General features: G+C 36.6%; 1 protein-coding gene and 1 pseudogene across 1 annotated transcript in view; both read left to right on the top strand.

The window, feature by feature from the left end:
* The window catches only part of UGGT2 (UDP-glucose glycoprotein glucosyltransferase 2), a 194,381-nt gene extending 167,584 nt beyond the window's left edge, over positions 1-26,797 (top strand). Inside the window, exons 33-39 of the mRNA XM_012647354.1 lie at positions 790-874; positions 1,277-1,459; positions 3,501-3,661; positions 4,313-4,427; positions 8,620-8,736; positions 12,889-13,015; positions 26,564-26,797. Of these exons, the coding sequence (XP_012502808.1) occupies positions 790-874; positions 1,277-1,459; positions 3,501-3,661; positions 4,313-4,427; positions 8,620-8,736; positions 12,889-13,015; positions 26,564-26,586 (811 nt within the window). The 3' untranslated portion in view covers positions 26,587-26,797. The remainder of the gene's footprint in view (positions 1-789; positions 875-1,276; positions 1,460-3,500; positions 3,662-4,312; positions 4,428-8,619; positions 8,737-12,888; positions 13,016-26,563) is intronic.
* On the top strand, positions 21,409-26,542 carry LOC105812771 (annotated as a pseudogene).
* Positions 26,798-27,085: the final 288 nt, after the last annotated feature.

Below are 27,085 nucleotides of genomic sequence, written 5' to 3'. Positions count from 1 at the left end.
GTAACAAAGAATATACTGCTTTACATTTTGCTTTTTTTTACCTTACAGTTTTGAGGTTAGTATATTTTTTAAAGGCAGTGAAATTTCATGAGTTTGATTTGATTTGGAATGTTGATTTTCTTTAAGGCTAAAAAATAGACATATTTTATAACAAGATGATAGGTAAGAAAAAAATATATATGGTAAATTGTCCTTTTCCAGGGAAGAAATACTTTGTTTTAGAAAAAGGAGGAGGGGGATAAGAAGAGAAAAGCATATTTTACAAAGTACAAAAGACTATTTTTATAGAAGGATCACAGAGAATGCCTCAAAGATGTTTGAATTGTAGCATTGATATTTTAAAATGGAACTTTAGATGCATTTGTATCTTATTCATTCAGAGGCATAGGATAGCAAACCAAGTGACCCATCCAGTGAATTTATCAGTATAGATGGAGCATTCAATTCTTCAAGTTTTGTAGACCTAATATTAATCAGACAGTAATAGAGCTGAGATTAGACTCTCTTTCAGCTAAACAAGACTATGTCAGACTAGCTTCTCTGTCAACTAGAACAAATAAAAACCAGTCAACCTTAGTCTATATCAGGTGTGTATACATATATATATTTCCATCATTATATGTTATATACTTGATCAGCCATAATATTTTGAGATATTTCGGTTTATTTCTCCACATTTCATAGTTAAAAACTTTAATTCATACCTTTAAATATTTAAAAGCTTTTAAAAAGCAGTATGAACTCCTGTTAAATGTTAACTTATATTGGGTTTAATGTTCTTTTATACAGAATTATGATGCTTTCAGTTTTACGTAACACCAAAACACCAGTGAAATTCTGGTTGCTAAAAAATTATCTCTCTCCAGCATTTAAAGTAAGTATATTACTCTTTTATAGAGTGGTTAACATCTGAATAGTGGGTGTTCCAAGATCCAGAGGCTTTTTTTTCTAGAGTCAAATTTTCTCAAGTCAAACATTAGTAATAAAAGTGTGGGAACATTTATCTTCTTTAATAAGCTTGCTAATTAATACAGTGCACTTGTTTTTAATGACATTAAAGTATATAGTTTTGTTTATACTTGTGTTTTCATAGTTGTCAGCATTTTCATATTTCTCATTAATAACGTTATAGAAGTAGTATTTAGACATTTTACCCATCAGTTTATAACAATTTGTAGTAAATTCTGCCTTTTTAAATGTTAATTTTTTTCTCTAAAACAAAACTACTTTCTCTTCCTTGAACATATTGTCTGATTTTGTGTATATGTGTTTCTAGGAAGTAATTCCTTACATGGCTAAGGAATATGGATTTCAGTATGAACTAGTCCAATATAAGTGGCCCCGTTGGCTCCGTAAACAGACTGAAAAACAAAGGATTATTTGGGGTTACAAAATTCTTTTCCTTGATGTCCTTTTTCCACTAGCAGTGGATAAAATCATTTTTGTGGATGCTGACCAGGTAATAAGATTAACTGTTGTTTTTGGTAGGACTCAAACTTTTTTTACACTTCCATCTTAATATAAGGAATTTATGTCGCTTGTGTTTATTATCTTTGTTGCTGTGCTACATAAACATTTAAGACGTGATCGTGATATGTAAGCAAAATACCTCTAAAAACAAACTGTCAGAATTCCAGGAGAAAATTGAAGGTATTGTATTAATAAGAAATACCATTTATTGTTTGGGACTTGGAAGATTTCTCTCTGAAGTAGTAGTTTTTTAAGCTTGGGGATTAAAAGTAAAACAAATACTTATATTAGTAATAATAAGAGGAGTTACATGCATTCTTATGAATATAAGCTATTAATATTTATTTATAATTAGCTATTCATGCTACAAAAGTTAGCAGTTACATACAATTCTTATTCTTCCAAACTTCAGCATTTTTTGGCATTCATCCAATAACCAAACTCTCATCACTCTACCACTTAAGGAAAAGAATGTTATAAATTTGGCTAAAAAAAAAATTAAGGCTCTCAGCTTTAAAACTTTATATGTCCAAAAATTATGACTTTTCTACCCTTGCATTGCTTTTTTAATCATTAGTGAAAAGAAATTTTTAAAAATATACACAATTTCTAAGAACAGTAATATGTAAATTAAAATATAGCAGGATATGATGGCTCACACCTGTAATCCTAGCACTTTGGGAAGCTCAGGGGGAGGATCACTTAAGGCCAGGAGTTTGAGACCAGCCTGGGCAACATAGCAAGACCTCATCTGTACAAAAAATAGAAAAAAATTAACCAGACAGGGTGGCACACACCTATGGTCCCATCTACTTGGGAAGCTGAGGCAGGAGGATCATATGAGCCCAGGAGTTTAAGATTGCAGTGAGCTACGATGATGCCACTGCATTCTAGCCTAGGCAACAGAGTGAGACCTTGTCTTTAAATAAATAAATAGATAGATAGAAATATATTATAAATTAAAATTTATATGTGTAGAAAAAAGCATATTTTCAAGTCTTATAACTTATTTACATTCTAAACTCTTATTATTTTATACTGTGTTCCAAATTGATAAATGAGTCATTATAATAAATAATAATGAAAACTAAGAAAATAGGGAACTATAGATAAAGTAAGCATTTCCAAAATATATTTTCTAATGTATTTCTTTCTCCAGCTTTCCCCTATCATACACACTGATATTTTCCCAACAGGCTTGACTCTATTAAAAATATAAAACATACATTATTTCATTACAGCTATTCAGAATAGTCAAGAGACTTTTCCTTATGATTCAAACTAATATTTGCCAATATACGGTAATGGCGATTTAGCATAAAAATGATTTCGAATTATTAATCCATACATCAAGAAACAAAGAGCTATGCACTAGGCCGGACGCAGTGGCTCACGCCTGTAATCCTAGCTCTCTGGGAGGCCGAGGCGGGCGGATTGTTTGAGCTCAGGAGTTCGAAACCAGCCTGAGCAAGAGTGAGACCCCGTCTCTACTAACAATAGAAAGAAATTAATCGGACAACTAAAAATATATAGAAAAAAAAAATTAGCCAGGCATGGTGGCGCATGCCTGTAGTCCCAGCTGCTCGGGAGGCTGAGGCAGTAGGATTGCTTGAGCCCAGTAGTGTGAGGTTGCTGTGAGCTAGGCTGATGCCACGGCACTCTAGCCCAGGCAAAAGAGTGAGACTCTGTCTCAAAAAAAAAAAAAAAAAAAAAAAAAGAGCTATGCACTTGTATAACATTCAACCCCTTCCCCAAATGTATGCTGTGTAAAGTACTTTGCTTACAGAATATTCTTACTGGTCGGTAAGACCACTTTCATATAGACTAGGAAAATAAATTGTAAGTTTCTTTTAATCTGTTAGGACAAGAGGGAAAAAATTAAAATTTAGTAAATTCACACTTCATGAAAGCACTGTGAAAAAACTGCAGCTGTGGTATTTCTGCAATAGGGTATGATGATTTCAAATTCCCATAAAAAGGGCTCATGTTATTTTACAGTCTTCATGAGAGACACTGTTTCAATTATTTAGATTGTGAGACATGACCTAAAAGAACTACGAGATTTCAATCTGGATGGAGCTCCTTATGGGTACACTCCATTTTGTGATAGCCGCACTGAAATGGATGGATATCGCTTCTGGAAAACAGGATACTGGGCATCACATCTTCTAAGAAGGAAATACCATATCAGGTAAGAAAAGTCATGCTCTTATCTTTTAGTTAATAAATAATACATTGAATCACAGCATTCAGTTTTCGTAGAAATTATACAGTAAGAGCAACCACTTACATAGTGCTTATTACATGCCCGTCACTCTTGTAAGGCCATATGTATATTAACTCATAAAATCTTTGACAACCTTTTGAGATACTGTTATTATCTCCATTTTATAGATGTGGAAACTGAGGCATAGAGCATTCGTTTTACTTGCCCAGGCTTACCCTGCTAGTACATAGCTGAGCCAAGAGTTAAACCCAAGAAATATGGCTCACGTATGTGCCCCTAATTACTGCAGAAAATTTAAACTTGGTTTGTCAAGTAGTAAAATGAAGATACTCTCTTCAAAGCTGTTACTGTTTTCAGGACTGTGAGCTTCATGACAGAGAAAACTTGAGAAAACTTGAAGTGACCCTAAAAGAATATGGACACTACCAAATTCTAAGAAACTTTAAATTCCTTGGAAACAGTATCAGACATTGGGAGAAAATTTATGAAAGGATTAATTATTATTAGATCCTAGGATATCTGCAGTTAAGTTAATACCATCACTGTAGACATTCACTAGGGGAAAATAAAACTACATAAACAACGTAGGCTTTCAATGAGTATTCATTTTTGCAGTGCCTTGTACGTAGTGGATCTCAAGAAGTTCAGGAGAATTGCAGCAGGTGACAGGCTCAGGGGCCAGTACCAAGCTCTCAGTCAAGATCCAAACAGTCTTTCAAACCTTGATCAGGTGGGTAAAATGTTAATAGAATAATTTTCAGTACGTATACATAGACTGCTCCAACTCCCTGCTTGTCAACTTTAAAATCTTATATTTTGACCTTCTTTCTCAAACTCCTATCCTTTATGCAATTGTCTAGTGGATATCTCTACTTACACATAATTTTTTTCACTTCAAGCTCAACATTTTTAAAACTAATAGTATTTTAGCCTCACTTTTCCATTCTCAAACCTCTTCTTTCTACTCTATGCCCTATCTCATTTAGTTACCCTCTTTTTCTTACTGTCTCCCATCCTCATTTAAACATCCTCGAGTCTCTCTCTCTGATCTTTAAATCAAACTCCCCTCATCCAGTGCCCCCACTGCCCTGGTATTGCCTCACATTTTCTTTCTCCTCACAGATACCTTTTTCCTCATATCCTGTTAATTTCCTAATTATTGCATCTGAAACATTTTAAACAATCTAAACAGAAGCCAAAGACCCTATTTTGCAGTCCAAAATCCCTACTCTTTTTTCTTATGTTTATTAGAACCATGCATGTTTATTCATTCATTTAAAAAGTATTTGCTGAATACCTACTATGGCCAGACACTATCCTAAGACCCAGGACATCAGAAAACAAAAAACAAGGATCCTTTAGCTTGTGATGCTTTCATTCTAGTAGGAAAATAAAATTAAAAAATAAACAATGTGTAAAGGTAATTAATGTTTTGGAGAAAAAACAGGAAAACATGATTGAGAGTTCAGAATGGTGAAAAGGTGTTAGGGTTTGCAGTTGTAAATTGGGTCGCCATATGTCCCTGCGAAGGGGACATTTGAGTGAATTTCAGGTGGAGGCATAAAAGTTGATTATGAAAATGTCTGTGAGTATTGCAGGCCAGAGAGAATATCTAATGCAAAGGTCCTGAGATGAGAGTGGGCCCTACATGTTTGAGGAAGAGCCAGGAGGCCAGTATGGTTGGAATAGAGTATGGTGGGGGGAGTACAAATGAGGGAAGAGAAGTAACAGAAGGTCCAGATAACGGAGAAAGCTTAAGCCCTTTGTTTAAAAATCTAGTAAATGGGAAATTATAGGTCAAAATACTAATGACGTATTCAAGACCCCACTGGTAAGGGACTAATTTTTTTAAAAAATCATTCTTGAAAATGGGGAGAACTCCAAATATATATGTGTATACATACAAAATAGGATCTTTTCAATATTGCCAGTTAGTAGAAAACTGACTTGGGGTCCTCAGTAAACCCTAGTGACATGCCAGATTTAGATTATGAGTACCACATTTTTTGTAATTCTTACTAATTTTATGAATATGTTTTTTATAAGAAACCCTTAGCCTAACATATAAGTGAAAATCTATGATATTTCCTATCTGCCTGTTGGTAACTAAATAAAGAATTCATTTTTCAAGCGGTCCAAGAACCATCTTAGGGGTTCTTCTGACATTGCATCACCATATTTGGGGGATTATTGCTCTTACTCCTGCGCAGTTTTGCTCCCACCCCCATCAGTCCGCTGAACACTTCTCAGTAAAGTCAAAATATCTTTTTATTAGGTAAAAGTGTCTAGTGAACACTTAAATTTTGTTTTTATGTGCTCTCTTTGAAACATGAATGTTTTCCACCTCTCCTTTCTCAACACTCTCTCCACTGTTCTTTGGCTTCCATAATATCAGATCTGGTTCTTCTCTGATATCTGAAGCTTTCCCATGAGAGTTTTATCAGTGAACTACTTTTATTTTTCATTCAGATGCTGATATTCTCTAAGTCTCTGCCTTTGGCCCACTTTTCATTCTTTACCAACTCTATTGACAATCTTAAATCCATCCAGGGTTTCAGTTTACAACTTTCTATTAGTAATTCCCAAATCTTATCTCTAGCTCTTAGCTTTCTAGTGGTATCACCGCCACATTAATGCCCAAAACTTATCCCAAATTAAAAAATCAAAAACTCAAGTTCTGTTCCTTTTCCAACATTCCCTACATCAGCAAATACCACTTAGCCACCTGTTACAGGTTGGGTTACCCAGGAAACAAATTGACTATGAAATAGAAATTAGCTTGCAGGATGTTTATTAGGAAGTGTTTTCAGGACCATCAACTGTAGGGGAAGGAATGAAATAGAATTGGGAAAACTCTACAAATTCAACAAAGACCTCAGGTGATTGACCCCACAGGGAGCTCTGAAGCTGAGATGGCCCTTCGGAGCTGTCACAAGTTTGGGTCAGGAGTTTAGGTCTTTAGTCCTTCACTCAACCAATCATTGGATATAGGTTGCCCCAGAAAAGGAGGTGACTTTCGGTGAGACAACTCTTTTCCAAGGGCAGTTCCTAGAGATGGCTGAGATCTGAGGGTTATCAGGCAGTAGCACTCCCAACAGCTAGGAGACAGTTTTCAGATTTGAATGAAGATCTGGGTGCTGCATCACAGCATCCACTATCGTCCACTGTACCGCATGGATCTACCTCTTTGTATGCGTTCAGGAGAAAACACGTAAGAGGAAAGTTAGTGGGACAGACCACAGCAGGTCTAAAGACTGCACTTACACCCATTATCTCCCTCTACTATCCATTCTCGATTCCCCTAACCTAGTCATATGGCCCAGAACCACCAGGAATTGTGGGGATAACAAGTACAGCTTCTCCAAGAGGGTCACTGGGAGTGATGCTAAGAAGGTTCACTTCTAATTTGCCCCCTTGGAGCCATGTAATTCTTGAAATGGTAACACAGTGCCATATGCTGGTTGTTGATGTAAAATATAAAATACAATGCTGCATCTAGAGGATGACTCCTTACCCGTGCAGGGTACTGTCTCCAAGCTAGCAACTCTACTGTGCCTTCAGTAAACCATTCAGGCCAACATCTCCTATGAGGTATGGTATTTGACAGGACCGTGGGGTCTCCTGGTCATGTGCCCTCTGCCACAGTAACTTTGCTATAAATTGGGTCTCTTAGTCTAATAAATATTATTTAGAATCCTATGACAGTGGATAACTCTTAAGTCCTTGGATAATGGTGCCAGCGAAGTTTCTATGAGCAAGAAAGGCAAACACATGCATAGAATATGAGTTTATTCAGTTATGAAGTTTGGAAGAATCTATGCTCCTTCCATGGTAAAAGGCATCCAGTGCAGTTAGCTTACCATCACACAGCTAATTGGTCTTTGCAAAGTATAAATCCTGTATCAGAAGCTCAGTGTTTGTCTCTGCTATTGGCAGCTGTAAGAGCTAGATCATCCTAAGTAAGGGGAGTCCGTGTTGTGGGGCCCATACACAGTCTCCATCTCTGCCATCGTGTCTACTCCATTTATGTGCTCATTGTGTCATTGTAATGGCCAGTGACCAAGGCTGGCAGACCTCAACAGGCTACATCATTTTGTCTGCTTAGACATTTAGTGCTGCTTATGTATCGAATGCTTTTTGGTGGATGTTTAACATGAAATACCCAAAGATCTTGACAGTTTGTGCCACTCCCATAGGTTCATCCATAAGCCTCTACCTCAGAATTCTTTCCCTTATCTTCTCATCTTTCTCTTTCTTGGCCTCTGACCACTCAAGCCATTCATCACCTCTCGTGAATCCATATATATTCTAACCATAGTCTACCTTTCTTTTCATACAAACTGAATGATGAGGTATATCATGTGAAGGAGCTAGAACATTTCTAGAAATAAATTCATAGCATTAAGCACAGAGGTTTCTGTCTTTAACTTACTAGGTTAATTTGCCAGTCAGCATCCTAAAACACAGGTGCCAGCAATCTTTGCTTAAAAAGCCTTGAGCATGCAAAAACATGAAAATATCAATATTCATGGATTATTGTTTCCAATGGAGTGGTGAAAGGTCACCTCAGAATCTGGAGAGTGTAGTGCCTATGTAAACAGTAACGCAGGCACACTGTGAGCCATTAATCCTGGTGATTCAAGGCAGTTAGAGGCAGTGGGGCTGGCCATTGGGGAAATTAGAGTGGTGTGTTTCTGGGCCTCCCTCTTCATTCCTGATGCTAGGGGTGAAGTCTAGGGGAGGTGTAGGCATAATTCCAGTGCACAGGTTCATTCATGACACAAGATGATTGGATCAGGTTAGATATTTTAAACTTAAAAGTGTAGAGAAATCTCAGATTTATATTTTTTAAAGAAATGACGTCTTCAAATTTTTTCTCTCTGACTCTATACCTCTGTGTTTAAATCATTTTTCTTCTGTAGGATCTTCCCAATAGTATGATTTACCAAGTTGCTATTAAGTCTCTTCCTCAAGACTGGCTGTGGTGTGAAACCTGGTGTGATGATGAATCCAAACAAAGAGCCAAAACAATTGATCTGGTGAGCATCTGTGTTTTCATTTGTATAGAAGCAGATATGGAAATGTTCAAATATTTTGTTTTACAGTGGAATGGCACATATATTACCTTGCTTTTCCTACTGCTTAGTCTGTTACCCATTTACTTAGGTTGGCAAGTATAGGGCTGTGTCAGGGGTCCCCTAAGACCACTCTCGGATTTTGATAATTCCCTAAGAAGATTCACAGGATGCAGAGTATAATCGTACTCATGGTTATGATTTATTACAGTGAAAGGATACAAAGCAAAGTCAGCAAAGGGCAAAGATACATGCGGTGAAGAGAAAATTATTACAAGATTCCAAGAGTCCTCTTTTTGTGAAGTCACACAGGACAAGCTTAATTCCTCAAGCCACAAGAAATTCCACAATGTATGTGAAGTGTTGCCTACCAAGGAAGCTTATTAGAAACCCAGTGCCCAGGGTTGTTACTTAAGAGCTGGTCACCACACAAGCACCCTCTGCCTGACACACACCAAAATTCTCAACTTCCAAAAGGAAAGCAGGTGTTTAGCATAAACCATAATATTTGCACAAGCAGTTTAGGCACAATGAGCCATTCCCTTCAGGGAATGGTGGGAACCATCCAGAAACCTAAGTTACCAGATGCCAATCAAGGGCCAACCTTACAAGCAGGCCTTTCTAAGAATAGCAGTCTCAGGCTTGCTGTGTTAACTGTTTTCTGCTCAGGGGCTTTTGAATGAAAGGCCATGAGCTGGCTAAAAATGTTCACGGATTAGCTATCATCTTTACATGTCTTTAGTTCTCCTGCCAATATTTTCCCCCAGTAAAGGCAACCAAGATAATTTTGTCTACTTAAATTATCCTATACATCTGTTTTTCTTCCTATTTTTAAGAGATTATTTTTCTTAGAGTTTCATTTTAAGACTTTAACTGTACTATACAATTTAACTCTCTTAACATAAAATATTTCAAACTAATTTATTTATTGTCTGTCTAGAACTTAAATTCCAGTACCATATTGTCTTTAATAGCTATAAGATAATACAGCTCTTTTTCTTACCATACTGTTTTAATATGCTAATTTAGTGTAGAATAATTGTTTTAAAAAGATCTTCACTGAAGGATAAACAATCAAAATGTTAAAATTCACACAATTTTGAACAAAATAAGGCATGAAAATAAAATATAGGGACTTTTTTCAGATACATGTAGAAATATGTATTTAAAAAGTAGCATGCAAATAACATGTGAGAATGTAATCATAAGTGATAGAATGTAGCAGAAATAAATGGCATGGTTGGCTGGGCACAGTATCTCATGCCTGTAGTCCTAGCACTTTGGGAGGCCAAGATAGGAGGATCACTTGAGCTCAGGAGTTCAAGACCAGCCTGAGCAAGAGGGAGACCCTGTCTGTATATAAAATAGAAAAATTAGCTGGGTGTGGTGATGTGTGCCTGTAGTCCCAGCTGTTTGCAAGGCTGAGGCAGGAGGATCACTTGAGTCCAGGAGTTTGAGGTTGCAGTAAGCTATGATGAGGCCACTGCAGTCTAGCCTGAGCAACAGAGTAAGACGTTGTCTCAAAAAAAAAAAAAATGGCATCGTTAAGAAGGAAGCAAGCGAATTTTATAAAGAGAGTCCAATAACATTACTGAATATAACTATTAAGATGTTTGAAGAACCAGTGGAAAAGTGTTCAAAAACTCCTGTATGAGCTAACAGACTTCTGAATGTATCTCTGTGGTCCACAGAGAAGGCTGGAGAAGGTAACAAGGAGATGCTGTGTCAGCTACTACAATGTTAAAGTTGGTTCTGTTTGGACTTTAAGATTGTTCCTATGTAGCTTATTTTATTTTTGTTTAATCAAATAAACAAGAGGGTTTTTCATGGGGAGAAAAAAAGATGTTAAGGTTGTGTTGTGACTCATGTGGTAGTAGCATAGGTCTCCTTGGGATCTTTAGTGCTTAGGTTAACATGAGCTACCTTAACAAACCCCCATATTTCAGTGGCTTCATACTCACCCAAGTATTAGGCCTAAGTGGTGTCCCCATCAGTGTCCCAAGTTGTGACTTAGGGACGACTCTTCCTCCTCTGTGGCTGTTCCTTCCAGTACAGCAGCCACTTGCCGTGTGTGGCTACTGAACACTTAAAATGTTGCTTGTCTGAATTGAGATGTGCTGTAAGGTGTAAGGTACACACTAGATTTTGAAGACTCAGTACAATTAAAAGAACGTAAAAATATCTCATCACTAATTTTTGCATTGATTACATATTGACTAATATTTTGGATTTATTGGATTAATTATAGTATTAAAATTTATTTCACCTCTTCCTTTTATATTTTTATATGTGGCTACTAGAAAATTTTAAATTATTTATGTGATTTTCATCATATTTCTATTGGATAGTGCTGATCTGGAGGAAAGGGAAAAAAGAATGTGGAGAACACTTCTTGAATCCTAAAGGCCTGGCCCCTTGATGGGAGTTGGTCATGTGGCCATATCTAAATGTAAGAGGAATTGAGAAATATCTTTCCTGGATGGACAACTACTTCCTAGCAATAGCACTACACAGAAAAAGGACAGGTGGTGTAAATTTTGGTGTTCAGCCTGTCTGTCTCTCTCAGAAACACTTAAAATGAAAGAACTTGCTATTCTTAGCCAGCTTTTAGTGGGAAATGTTAAGGGAATGGAGAAAAAATTCCCAGACAATGGCCTAACAGGAAAAGAGCATGATTAATAGTATTGAAGGTGGAAATGGAAATGTTTATGAACTATCTCAACTCTCAATTTCAGTCAAGGCTTCTCAACATTAGCATTATTGGTGTTTAGGGCTGGATAGTTCTTTGCTGTGGGGGTTGTCCTATGCATTGTCAGTATTCAGCAGCATCCCTGGCCTCAACCCACTAGATGGCAGTAGTACCCCATGACTCACCTGCCATGACAGCCAGATTTTCTCCAGATCTTGCCGAAGCTCCCCTGGGGGGCATGATTACCAGTTAAGAAATTTAAAGAAATTGTACTGCACCCACGCACATGCATGCACACACACACAAAACAAAAACAAAACCCAAAACACAGTGTAGCACAAGAACAATTAAAAAGAGAAAAAATGGTTCTGTTATCTTCTCTGTTTAGAAAACATTGCCTGTAAAGTTAATTTCTGCAAAGAAAAATCCTGTTTTCTGTTTACTTCAGGTATATATCAACTCCAGAAAAAAAAATCCACAATGAATGAACTGAAAATACTTAGCAAGTAAAGGATTAAGACAACAGGCTCATGGCTCATAGCCAATAGCTTTGCCCTAAGGCAATAAGAGAAGTAGAGGAAATGTCATGCAGAAGTGAGCTTTAGGAAACCTTCTGTATTAATGCTTAGTAAATAGCAAGTGGGCTGCCTTTATAACTTGAAGTTTACGCTCCTCCTGTTGTCCTTTCTGTCTTGGTAAATGGCTACTCTGTTGCTGAAGCTGAAGGTACAAGGTGGGGGTATCTTTGATGCCTCACTTTTCTCACATATCACATCTAATACATCAGCAAATCCTGTCAGTAACTTGTGCCTTCAGATACATCCTTATCAACCTTCTATAATTTTTGCCTTTAACTTTAATTTCCTAAGAAACTTTATAGTACCACCAAGTAGTTTAAATTGGAACTTTAGAGATTTTCTTATTTTAATTTCTTTTGCAGATAAAGAACCTAAGACACACCCCTGGCCCCCACAGAGTTACTCCCTGGTACAGGTCCTACTAGTGGAGTTGGAACCCTAAGAGCTGAGATTTCATTTCCATTGTTTCTCCACTGTGCCTTTATATAAGGCAGACTAGTCTGCTGTGTTCTTTGACAGAATAGTAATGTAATTAGATCTTTTGTCAAAGCATTTTACAGAATTGTTTGACAAACTACTTATGAACTATTGGAATATCTTTCAACAATTTTTGTTTAGATTTCTGATTGAGGTATTTGTATTAAGCAGTTATTACTTACATAGGTTGCAACTTGTCATTTCACCTGATCCTGATTATATTAAACTTCCAGTACTTCAAGTATTTAGCACGGCTCTGCTTTTTATAAAATATATTTTGTTTGCCTTAGTGACACCGCGTTGTCCTCAATTATTTCCTTTATGTTTCCTGGAGTATGGATTTTCATTAACAAAATTTATTTAAATTTTCAGTGCAATAATCCCAAAACAAAAGAACCCAAACTAAAAGCTGCTGCCAGGATTGTTCCAGAATGGGTAGAGTATGATGCTGAGATAAGACAACTACTAGATCATCTGGAAAACAAGAAGAAAAATGCAAGTAAGTCTTCATCCTGCATTGATGACTGAACCATGTGTTGCATTAATGATACTAGAGCAGATTACATACTTGTTTTATAGTGACATTATCAAACGATTAAGTCGGAATTTCTTTAAGAAAGTTTGTGGCATGATCAAGAACTTTATTTTTATGTAGGCTAAGCTTACAAACTTAAAACATAGATACAGCTTTAATTCATATCTCTATATGGCTGAGTAGTATAACATTAGCCTCCTAACACAAGGTAGAGGTGAAAAATAAAAGGAATGCTGGTCTTTAAGATTACACTGAATTTCCCAAATGTGAAAATCCAAGCAAGCCCTGAAAATTAATAAAAGCCTTACATAGCCAACTAAAACATTAATCGATCTCATATATAGTACAGGTTTCCCCACGTGTTCATGACTCTAGGATCCTTAGTCATGGGCTAGAGAGTGACTTGGATTAGATTTGCTTCCATTTCTTTTATTAAAAAAGTTGTAGTTATCTTGGCATTTCATTGCCATACATAAATTCAGTAAGTATGTGTTGAATTTATTTTTAAAGCTAATATAAACTTCTTGATTCTCTCATAATCTCTTTCCCTGTCAGTGCTACTGCCTCTCCCTATCATTCTTTACTCTTTTTTAAAAAGAGCACTGAGCTCCTATTGTGCTGTAGTCAGTATGTTAGAGGTTTTCACTGGTCATATTAGTTATTCCTCTCAATAATTCCTTCCAGTAGTTACAATATAGTTCCAGTAGTTCTAAAATCTCATTTTCTTCAGCTTTACTTTTTAGGGAAGCCAAAGTGATTACATACAAACTTTCTCATATAAACATAAAGTTGTATTTCTTTTTTTTTTTTTTTTTTTTTTTTTTTTTTTTGAGACAGAGTCTCACTGTGTTGCCCGGGCTAGAGTGCCGTGGCGTCATCCTAGCTCACAGCAACCTCAAACTCCTGGGCTCAAGCGATCCTCCTGCCTCAGCCTCCCGAGTAGCTGGGACTACAGGCATGCGCCACCATGCCCGGCTAATTTTTTTTATATATATATTTTTAGTTGTCCGATTAATTTCTTTCTAATTTTAGTAGAGACAGAGTCTCGCTCTTGCTCAGGCTGGTTTCGAACTCCTGAGCTCAAACAATCCGCACGCCTCGGCCTCCCAGAGAGCTAGGATTACAGGCGTGAGCCACCGCACCCGGCCTTTGTATTTCATTTTGACTTATGTTTTCCTTAAAAAAAAAGTGGTATGGTGTGTGAGAGGTTCAGTATTTAAAACATGCCCATGTATATGTCATAATTTGGTATGGATAAAGATAGCATTTCAATCCAGAAGAAAAAAAATTAATCTGTAAGTGGCATGTTTATAATTCGTTTTAAAGGGAGAGAAAGATAAAAGAAGACATGAAGGAAGGAGAGAAGGAAAAAACAAAAAAGGAAGGAAGAAAAAATTACCTCACACAAAAATTTTTAAATGCACAAAACGAAATGCTGGCCAGGCAGGCTGCTCATGCCTATAATCCCAGCACATTGGGAGGCCGAAGTGGGAGGATTGCTTGAGGCCAGGAGTTCAAGACCAGTCTGGGCAATATAGCGAGACCCCATCTCTTTAAAAAAAAAAAAAAAAAGATGAAATGTTTCTCATATCAAATTTGGAAATAGTTAAAGGATTAATAATAGCCAGCATTAATGAGGATATTGGCCAGTGAGCACTTTCATATAACTATACATGTATTGCTTAGTGATATTTTACAATATAAAAAAAGAAAAACATATACTAGCTGTATAAATTAAGAAAATTTTACAATATGTATAAAAACTTAAAATGTATATGCCTTTTGACCCAGCAATTCATTTCAAGAAATTTACAGTTTAAAAAGAAAAATTATGTGTATATTATTGTTTATTATAGCATTTTTAATAATGAAATAGAAATAATCTAACTGACCATCAATAGACAGTTGATTATAATAAATATTGATACAAACAATAAAACATAGTGCAGCCTTTCAAGAAAATTGAGATAAATGTATTTGTGCTGATAGCATATTTTTAACTTAAAAAAATAGGTTATAAAACAACATTTACCATATGATTTATCCCATTGCCATTAAAGAAAAATCATTTGTTTGTGTTTGTGTGTAGGTATGTGTATGAATAAGGGAGAGGAAGTTTTACAAAAGAGGTTCTTAGTTTTTCACCTTAATTTTTAATTACAAATGTAAGACATATTCATTATAAACATTAGATCCACATGGAAGTATAAGAATAAAATTGGAAGTCCTCTTTTACGTACTGAAATCTAAAGAGGTAATCATTTTTCAGGATATGGTATTTCTTTTATAACTCTTACATTTCTCTTATTACGTATTGTAGTAGTTTGCTAGGACTGCCATAACATAGCACGACAAACTGGATGGCATAAACAGCAGGAATTTATTCTCTCACGGTTCTGGAAGCCAGAAGTCAAAGCTGAAGGAGTCTGCAGGGTTGATACCTTCTGAGGGCTGTGAGGGGAAGGATTTGTTCCATGCCTGTCTCCTTGTCTTGTAAATGGCCGTTTTCTCCCTGTCTCTTCACATTGTCTTCTATTCTCTGTCTTTGTTCTGTAAGGACACCAGTCATATTAGATTAGGGTTCACCCTGATGACCTCCTTTTAACTTGATTACCTCTGTAAAGACCTTGCCACCAAATGATTCATGATCACAAGTTGAGGTACTAGAGGTTAGGATTTAACATATGAATTAGGGGGGAACCAAAAATTCATGTTTTTGAACATATGAATTCAACCCATAACATGAGTGAAGTTGAGAATCTTGTGGTATCTTTAAAGGCTATTAATATTTCTTCTGTTTTTCAACTGCTTTTTTTTCTTGCCCACATTTTTCTACAGGATTTTTGCCTAACACTGAAAAATACAATCTTTATTCTAAAGATCTGTGTTGCCACCTTTATCATATACTAAATTCTGATATATATATTTTTTATTTCAGAATATTACAGAGGTACAAATGTTTAGGTTACATATATTGCCTTTGCACTGCCCGAGTCAGAGCCCATCCCCCAGACAGTGCACACCTCACCCATTAGGTGTGAATATATCCATCCCCTCCTCCCCCACCACCTGCCTTGACACCCAATGAAAGTTACTTCCATATGTGCACATAAGTGTTGATCAATTGGTACCAATTTGATGGTGAGTATATGTGGTGCTTGTTTTTCCATTTTTGTGATACTTCACTTCGTCGAATGGGCTCCGGCTACATCCAGGATAATACAAGAGGTGCTAGTTCACCATTGTTTTTTGTGGCTGAATAGTACTTCATGGTACACATATACCACATTTTATTAATCCACTCATGTATTGAGGGACGCTTGGGTTGATTCCACATCTTTGCAATTCTGAATTTTGCTGCTCTAAACACGTGCGTGCAGATGTCTTTTTTATATAATGTCTTTTTTTCTTTAGGGCCCAGTAGTGGGATTGCTGGATCAAGTGATAGTTCTACTTTTAGTCCTTTAAGGTATCTCCATGTTACTTTACGTAGAGGTTGTTGTACTAATTTGCAGTCCCACCAGCAGTGTATGAATGTTCCTGTCTCTCTGTATCCATGCCAATATTTGTTGTTTTGGGACTTTTTGATAAAAGCCATTCTCACTGGAGATAAGTGATATCTCATTGTGGTTTTGATTTGCATTTCCCTGATGATTAGAGATGTCGAGCATTTTTTCATATGTTTGTTAACCATTAGTCTGTCTTCTTTTGAGAAGTTTCTATTCATGTCCTTTGCCCACTTTTTAATGGAGTTGTTTGATTTTTTCTTGATGGTTTTCCTGAGTTCCATGTAGATTCTAGTTAGCAGCCCTTTATCAGATGTATAGCATGCAAATATTTTCTCCCATTCTGTAGGTTGTCTATTCGCTCTAGTGATAGTTTCTTTAGCTGTGCAGAAGCTGTTTAATTTGATCAGGTACCCTTTATTTACTTTCGTTGATGCCATGATTGCTTTTGGGATCTTTTTCATAAATTCTTTCCCTAGGCCAACGTCTGTAGGAGTTTTTCCAATGTTTTCTAGAATTCTTATGGTTTCATGCCTTAGGTTTAAGTCTGTTATCCACCATGAGTTGATTTCGGTCAAAGGTGCATATCCTGTTTCAGTCTTCTACATGTGGCTATCCAGTTTTCCCAGCACCATTTATTGAATTAGGTATTCTTTTCCCTGGTGTATGTTTTTGTCTGCTTTGTCAAAGATCAGATGGCTGTATGAGAATGGTTTTATATCTCTTTCTCTGTTCTGTTCTATTGGTCTATGTCTCTGTTCTTGTGCCAGTACCATGCTGTTTTGGTTACTATAGCCTTGTAGTATAGCTTGAGGTGGGGTAAATTGATGCCTTCCAATTTGTTCATACCCAAATTCTACCAGACTGACAAAGAACTGGTGTCTATGCTACAGAAATTATTCCGTAACATCGAGAAGGAAGGAATCCTCCCCAACATGTTTTACAAAACTGTCACCCTGATACCAAAACCAGGAAAGGACTCAACAAAAAAAGAAAACTACAGGCCAATATTCCTTACGAATATATATGCAAAAATCCTCAATAAAACCCTAGCAAATTGAATTCAGCTGCTCATCATAAAATAATCCATCATGACCAAGTGGGCTTCATCCCAGAGATGAAGGGATGGTTCAACATATGCAAATCTATAATTGTAAAATTCACCACATAAACAGAAGTAAAAACAAAGACCATATGATCCTCTCAATAGATACAGAAAAAACATTTGAGAAAATTCAGCACTACACCCTTTTATGATAAGAATGCTTAACAAAATAGACATAGACGGGACTTACTTCAAAGTGATAAAAGCCATATACCACAAATGCACGTCATGAATTGAAAGCATTCCCACTGAGAGTGGAACCAGACAGGGTTGACCTCTATCACCACTTCTATTCAACACAGTGCTAAAGTCCTGGTTAGAGCAATCCAACAAGAGAAGGAAATTAAGGGCAGAAGAGGTCAAACTATTACTCTTTGCTGATGATATAATCTTATATCTAGAAAACCCCAAAGATTCTGCCAAGAGACTACTGGAATTGATAAATAAGTTCAGCAAAGTCTCCAGTTACATAATCAATGCAAGCAAATCAGTACCATTCATATATACCAACAACAGTTAAACTGAGAACCAAGTCAAAGACTCAATAATTTTCACAATAGCAAAAAAGAAAATAAAATACCTTGGAATATATTTAACTAAGGAGGTAAAAGACCTTTACAGGGAGAACTGTGAAACACTAAGGAAAGAAATAGCAGAGGACGTAAACAGGTGGAAAACTATACCATGGTTCAGCAGATCAACATTGTTAAACTGTCTGTACTACTCAAAGTGATCTACAGATTCAGTGCAATCCCTATTAAAATACCACCATCATTTTTGCAGATCCAGAGAAAATAATTCTACGCTTCGTATGAAACCAGAGAAAACCCCACATAGCTAAAGCGACCTTATAGTATGTTTTAATATCAAATAGGGCTTGCCTCCCCTCATTGCTCTTTTTTTGTTTCTTGTGTATTCTTGTTTATTTTTCCATACAAACCTTAGAATCAACTTACCTCATTTCAGAAAATTTTCTGGTTTATTGTAGGGAGATGGGTGGAATGAGCAGATGGAGGATTACATTAATTAGTTAGCTTGGGAGAATCGACATCTTCATGAAAACTGTCATCTTCCTGTCTAAGAATACATTGTCTCTCTATATGTTTAAGTCCAGTTTTGTGTTTGTCAAGAGTCATAACATTTTAATCATATAGATTTTATATATATCTTTTTAAGCTCATTTCTGGGTATTTTATCTTTTTGATACTAGTATAAATGGAATTTTTCTCTTCCAATATATCTTCTTTCTGGTGGTTGCTTGTACATAAAAAAAACCAATTGTTTTCTGTGCATGGATTTTTTATTTTTCATGATCACTGAATTATTATATTGTTATTTGACAGCCTGTTTTATGGCCTTGAATATGGTCTATCTTGATGAATGCTTCATGTGAAAAGCATGTTTATTCTACTGTTGTTGGATGAATTGGTCTATAAATGTCAATTATGTTAAGTTAGTCGCTAGTGGTATTGAAGTCCTCTATATCAGCAGTCCATAACCTTTTTGGCACCCGGGACTATTTTCATGGAAGACAATTTTTCCATGGACTGAGGAGGTGGGGGATGGATTGGGGGTGATTTAAGCACTTTACATGTATTGTGCACTTTATTATTATTCCATTGTTATATATAATGAAATAATTATACAACTCACCGTGGGCTGGGGCCCCCTGCTCTATATCTTTACTGATGTTTTTGTCTGCTTATTCTCTCTTATTCTGCTTATTCTTATTTCAATACTATCAGAGGAGTATTGAAATATCTGACTATATTTCTGTTTCTTTTAGTTCTGTCAGTTTTTGCTTAGTGTTATCTGAAGCTCTATTTTGAGGTCCATACGTATTTTAGATTGTTCTGTTTCCTTGATAGATTGAACCCTTTTAGCATTATAAAATATCCCTCCTTATCCCTTTATAAGGGATATATATTTGGTATTCCTTGGTCTGAAGACTGCTTTATCTGATATTTATATAGTTCCTCAAGCTTTCATTTTTTTGATGTTTGCCTGGTATTTTTTTTACTCATATAATCTATCTGTTATTATATTTAGGATGAGTTTCTTACAGATAGCAAATGGTTGGGTATTGTTTTTATCTAATCTTAAAATCTCTACTTTTCACTGTGGTATTTAGACCAAGGTAGGCAAACTACAGTCTGTGGCTTAAATCCATCCCACTGTTCGTTTTTGTATAGTTCCTAAGAGTAGTTCTTACATTTTTAAAAGAATATTTCATGGTATATGAAAATTATATAATATTTAAATTTCTAGTGTTTTTAAATTTTATTAGAACACAGATCTACTCATTCATTTATGTACTATCTGTTGCTATTTTTGAGCAACAGTAGCAGTTGAGTAGTTTCGATGGAAATCATACAGTGCACAAAACCAAAAATATTTATTTTCTGTCTCTTTACAGAGAATTTTCCAACCCTTCATTTAAAACATTACATATATTATAATTATGACTATGATTGGATTTAAATACACCATTTGCTATTTTTCTGTTTGACCTGTGTTCCTTATTCTTTTTATTTTCTTCTTTTTCTGCCTTCTTTTGGGTTTTTTCCTTCAAATTCCACATTTCTCCACTATTATTTCACTAGCCATGCTTCCTTCATTTTTTTAATGAGGTTGCTCTACAGTTTTAATGTTAAGCCACTTGACAGAGAGTGTAAGAACCTTCCAAAGTTATACTTCTGTTTCTTCCTCCTTTCCTTTGTGCTATTGTTACAATGCATTTTACTACTATATATATTACAAACCCACACATTGTTACTATTTGTGCTTTAAACAATTATCTTTTATTAACAGCTTTATTAAGAGAACTCACATACCATACAATTCACCCATTTGAACTGTACAGTTCAGTGGCTTTTAGTATATTCAGAGTTGTGCATCCATCACCACCATCAATTTTAGAACATTTTCATTACCTTGTAAAGAAATCCTATACTCTTTAGCCATCACTCCCCAATTTCCTTATCTCCCCACCCTCAGCACTAATCTATTAATGCTAATTACTACTAATCTACTTCTGTCTCTACAGATTTGCCTAGATTTCACATAGATGAAATTATGCAGTGTCATACTTCATGACTGGTATATTTCACTTAGCATTATGTTGTTAATAAAAGATATTCCTACTATGAATATTTGTACACAGGTTTTTGTGTGAACATAATGTTTTCGTTTTCCTTGGGTATATACTCAGCAGTGGAATCACTGGGTCATATGGTAACTCTATGTTTAACCGTTTGAGGAACTGTCGGACTTTTCCAAAATAGTTGGCCAGACCATTTTACATTTCCACCAAAGTGTATGCAGGTTCTAGTTTTCTCTACATCCTTGTCAACACTTATGTCTCTTTGATTATAAATATCATAATGGGTATGATCATTGTGGTTTTGATACAATATCACAATATCATTGTGGTTTTGATTTGCCTGATGGCAAATGTTGTTCACCATCTTATTGTGTGATTATTGGCAGTACGTATGCCTTCTTTGGAGAAATATCTATTGAGACCCTTTGTCTATTTTTGAACTATGTTGCCTTTTTGTTGTTTAGTTGTAAGAGTTCTTTATATATTTTAGATATAAGTACCTTATCAGACATGTGATTTACAAAATTTTCTCGTATTTTTTAGGTTATCTTTTCTTGATGGTGTCCTTTGCAACGCAAAAGTTTCGATTTTGATGGTGCTCAGTTTATTTTTTTTTTCTTTCATTGCTTGTGCTTTTGGTACTATGGCTAAGAAACTATATTTAACCCTTGGAAAATGTGAGTTTAAGCTCATGGGTCCACTTATACATGAATTTGTTTCAATAAATATATTGGAAAACTTTTTGAGATTTGCGTCAGTGTGAAAAAACTCACAAATCATACTGCCTAGAAATATTTTTTTAATTAAAAAGCTAAGTATTTCATGAATACATTGATGAGTACGTAAAATATTTGTAGATACTAATACATCATTTACTACCATAAATATACATAAATCTATTATAAAAAGTTAAAATGTATCAAAATTTATGCACACAGACTGTACATGGTACCATTTGCAGTAGAGAGAAATGTACACGTAAAGATGCAGTATTAAATCATAACTGCAGGCCAGGTGCAGTGGCTCATGCCAATAATCCTAACATTCTGGGAGGCCAAGGTGGGAGAATTGCTTGAGGTCAGGAGTTTGAGGCCAGCCTAAGCAAGAGTGAGACCCCATCTCTACTAAAAAATAGAAAAATTAGCCTGGCTTTGCGGTGTGGGCCTATAGTCCCAGCTACCCAGGAGGCTGAGGGAGGAGGATTGCTTGAGTCCAGGAGTTTGAGGTTGCAGTGAGCTAGGCTGACGCCTCGGCACTCTAGCCTGGGCAACAAAGCGAAACTCTGTCTCAAAAAAAAAAAAAAAAAAAAATAGGCCAGCGGCCGTGCAGGAGCCATGGCAGCCTGGGCAGCGCAGTGGGTCCCCCAGCTGTCCCGGAGTCCACCGCCTCAGGCCTGTGGGGGCCCCCTGGGAGCCCAGCTGAGGGGCAGCCGCCCCGTGGCCCCGGTACTGCTGGCCCAGAGCTCATCCAGCGGTCAGTGAGTAAGCTGTCCCGGCCGTGCGGACCAAACATCCTGTGCACCATGTGCTGCTGCAGCAAGATCCTACCCAACAGCCCCGCGCTCCACATGCACCTGGTCAAGAGCCACCACCTGCAGGACAGCATCGTAAATCCAACAATGAGAAGATTTGAAAACCGTACGGAAATTCTATTGTTTTCTAACTGAAGGATGCCCAAGAGGCCCTGACAGACCATTTTCTCAATTTTCTAAAACAGCACTTTGTGAAAATGCATGCTGAGAAGAAGCATAAATGCAGTAAGTGCAGCAATTCGTCTGGTACAGAGTGGGACTTAAAGAGGCATGCGGAGGACTGCGGGCAACACCTTCCAGTGCACATGTGGCTGCCCCTACGCTAGCAGAACCGCATCGCAGTCCCATGTCTACCGAACTGGCCATGAGATCCCTGCAGAACACAGGGATCCACCTCGTAAGAAAAGGAAAATGGAAAACTGCCTGCAAAACCAGAAGTTATCAAATAACACCATTGAATCATTGAGCAACCAACCAATCCCTAGACCAGACACTCAAGAACTAGAAACTTCAGAAATAAACCTAGTGGCACCTTTCGAAGATTCTTGCGGCTCTAATGCCAAAAAGCAGACACTTACAACACCTCCAAGATATCCTCAGAAGTTGCTTTTACCAAAGCCCAAAGTGGCTTTGGTTAAACCACCTGTGATGCAGTTTCCTCCTCTGCTTGTGTTTGTGCCTACAGCCTACTCCTTGGCCCAGCCTGTGGTGTGTTAGGTGTCCATCAGGGCTCTGCCACCAGGGCTCTGCACTTAACTGCCCTTGTCAATAGGAACCCTGATCCTCGGCCTAGATTCAGAGGATTCCTCTCTTAAGGAGAGCCTACTTCTTTCCAAAATTGAGCCAGTTAGTACAGGTGTTCAAGTGAACTTTGGTAAAAGTCCATGCACTCCTTTACAAGAACTTGGGAACACATGTCAAAAGAACAGCATTTCTTCAATCAGCGTACTGACAGATCTATCTTACGTCTCACAAAACTTTATACCCTCTACGCAGTGGGCCAGCCCTGATTCCTCTTTTGTTGTCTTGTTCCCAGACTGACTTTTCATTTGATTCTCAAGTGCCTCTTCCCATTAGTGTTCACACTCAAACATTTTTGCCCAGCTCTAAGGTAACTTCGTCTATTGCTGCTCAGACTGATGCGTTTACAGATGCTTGTTTCCAGTCAGGTGGGATCTCCAGATAAACTCAAACCAGTGGGATGCAAAGTCCAACAGATGACCACATACAGAAGGACAAAGCTGGAATGTGCAGAGACATTTTTGAGAGTGTTCATTCATCATACAGTGTTTCTACAGACAATATTATAAGCAGCAGTTTAATTGCAGAGACAGTAACTCATGGTTTGTTGCCTCAGAATGACCCTAAGATTTTTAAATCTAGATATTGAGAAATCTGTACCAATTATAAACTTCAGTGCACAGAGTAGCATGCTTCCATCACAGAACATGACAGATAATCAGACCCAACCATGGATTTATTAAGTGATTTAGAAAACATCTTGTCAAATAATCTGCCTGGTCAGACACTGTGTTATTGTAGTCTTTTGTTTGACACGAATCCTGGACCTGACACCCAGCTCCCATCTGGCCCAACCCAGAATCCTGGAATAGATTTTGATATCAAAGAGTTCTTTTCAGCTTTAAATATCCAGACTCAAACTGAAGACAGTGAACTTAGCACCATGAACACTGAACCAGACTTGAAATCACTCACTGGACATAGAGACCCAAATTGACTTCTTACAGACACCTCTGCTCAGTCCTGTGGATGTAGGGGAAATTCTAACTTCTTAGGTTACCTTTCCACTCTGTTGGTTGTATTCTTTCATGCACCAAAGTTTTTAAGTTTAATGTAGTCCCATCTGCCTGTTTTCACTTTTGTTGCTTGTGCTTTTGGTGTCATATGCAAGAAGTCATTGCCAAGTCCGGTGTCAGGAGTATTTTTCCCTGTTTTTCTTCTAGGTGTTTTATAATTTTAGGTCTTACATTTAGGTCTTTAGTCTGTATTGAGTTAAGTTTTGTATACGGTATAAGATAAGGGTCTAACTTTATTCTTTTGCATGTGGATATCCAGTTTGCCCAGCACCATTTGTTGAAGAGACTCATTTCCCCATTGAATGTTCTTGGTATCCTGTCAAAGATGAGTTGACCATATACACTGATTTATTTCTGTATTCTCTGTTCCATTGGTCTATTTGTCTGTCTTTATGCCAGCACTGCACTGTTTTGATTACTATAATTTTGTAATATGTATAAAATCAGGAAGTGTGAGTCCTCCAACTTTGTTCTTTATCAAAATTGTTTTCAGCATCCCTTATGATTCTATATGAATTTTGGGATTTTTTTTGCATTTCTACAAAAAAATTGGGATTTTGATAGGAATTGTGTTGAATCTATACATTGCTTTGGGTAAGATAGACATCTTAATAATATTAAATCTTCTAATCCATAAACATAAAATGTCTTTCCATTTATTTATCTTTTTTTTTAGCAATTTTTTTGTAGTTTTCAGCGTACAAGTGTTTTACCTTCTCAGCTAGGTTTATTCCTAATTATTTTGTTCCTTTTGATGCTATTCTAAATGGAATTTTTTAATACTATACATTTTATTGTTTTTATATTTTTATGTTCTCTTGTATATTTTTTTTCCCTCATCTGTGTTCTAGGAAAATTCTTAGACTTCAATCTTTATATTGATTTATTTTAGAGGGGTAATTCTTAATTTCCAGCAGATCTTTCTTTTATCTGCTAGCTTCTTTATAATTTTAGTTTGTTCTTATGTTTTCATTGACTTTTCAAAAATCTCTTGAAAATACTAATAAGAATTATTTTAAGTATCAATTTGGTTACCTTTGCTTCCTTAGGGTGACTTATTTTGTGTGTTCATCTTGGTCCTTTTGTTATAGGTCTTCCTCAAATACCTGGAGATCCTTGGCTGTTTGTATATATTTTTATATGTAAGATTAGATTGATCAAGTCAAATAACTCATGGGTTTCGTCTGCCTTGGTATAAATATGTTTATTTCTCCAATAAGCTTCTTCCCTGAATGGGAGGGTTATTTAGTAGCTCTAGGCACCTGGGAGTGGTGTACAGCTGGCAGGCTTGCCTCTAAATGTATGGGCTTGGAACAGATCAAAGCCTATCCCACACAGCACCCCAAAAGCCCAAATGAGGGTGCTTTACTCAAGAGTATAGACACCCATATAAAAATCTCTTTCTCTCCCACCCTTTCTCTCTGTCTCTCTCTCTCAGTAGATTGTTCCAGTTTTTTTCAAGAATAGACTTCTACTCTTTATATTGGAATAAATACCAGGCTGTCAGTTTCTCTCTGGGATGCAGAAGAGTGAGAGTTGGGTATTGACAGGCACAGATTTCCCACAGACAGTCCTTCACTTCATTGCTTCACTGTCTGGCTCACTATGTACTGGTGTTCACTGTTAGGAGGCTCTCTCAGGCTCCTCCCTCAGGAAAGCCAACTCATTGTCTTAGCTGCATGTTCTGGGATGACGTTGTTTTAGGTATCAGTATACTCTCGTTGCCCATTTCTAGAAATTCATTGATAACTCTGCCCCAACAATGTCTCACAACCATTTCCCTCATTCGCATTATTGTATTGTTTTTCCCTTTTTTATCTATTATCTTTCTGGTGTAATTTAGTGAAGAGAGAAACATAATCTGCCATCTTGAATTGTGGAACAGGATACATTTAAATTGTATTTTAATTCATTTCTCCCTGAAAATAATTGTTTTGAGTTCTCAGTGCTCTCAAATCAGTTAATATGTGACCAAAAGAAACCATTTTGTTCTCTAAGAGTCTTCATTAGAACTGCTCTGACATTCGTGCAGCACTTATGTCCGTGTCTGAGTACTCTGTCCTCCCATCTTAGAAGAGGACTATAAATGTCGTCTGCTGTTTGTTGTTCCATTACATCTGTTAGTATTCTTCAGAACCTTCATCTGCCAGGCAGGGTGCTATATCCTAGAGATGACAAAGAAAAATAAGTTATGCTCCTTGTCCTCATACTCATGGGAGCTCACATTCTAGGAGGGTAAAAAGACAAGTAGTAGTCATGATACAGCATGATACCAAAAGGTACAAAGAGCTAATCTCATGTTGGATAATGAAGCATATAGGTCCTGAACTACCTAACAAAAGGATCTTCAGTTAACAATAGTGCTTTTTCTATATCCCATACTTGAGTGACATTTAAGCTAATTTTATATTGAAGGTTTCAAGAACTAAATAAACTTTTCTCTCCTGCAGTTTTGACACATGATGAACTCTAGGACTGGTTTATATGAAAAGGAAGGTGAAAGTATGACAAGAAATCTACCATCTGCTGGGGAATTGTGGAACCACTCCTAAGACTATGTGGATATTTCATTAAGATCAGTGATACATTCTTCAATTTTAAAAATCGTAATTATTTAAAATACATGTACTTAATATATTGAATAAATTTAAGTTATATAAGAAATTACCATGGAGTATTTAAAACTATATTCCTTTTTTCCTGATTGCTTAAAACACACTGGGTTTTCACCAGTTAAAGTTTGATGTTTTGCCAGATAGCCCAGTAGAAGGTACCTGACTAGCTGGTCAAACCATCTGCATCCTTTTATATCCAGCTTTATGTGCATCTGTATTTCCTTATTCACAAAACACACTTAAAATTAGAGAAACCTATTTTGTGTTTTTCCTTCTGAGGGAAAAAAAAAAAACTTACGGTTATCTCTGAATAATAAAAAAAATTAAGCCCATTTATACCTTAACTATTGTTTTAAA

This window comes from Propithecus coquereli, unplaced genomic scaffold (assembly GCF_000956105.1).
Source record: "Propithecus coquereli isolate 6110/MARCELLA unplaced genomic scaffold, Pcoq_1.0 Scaffold262, whole genome shotgun sequence".
NCBI lineage: Eukaryota > Metazoa > Chordata > Mammalia > Primates > Indriidae > Propithecus > Propithecus coquereli.
This window is presented reverse-complemented; position numbering and strand designations above follow the sequence as displayed.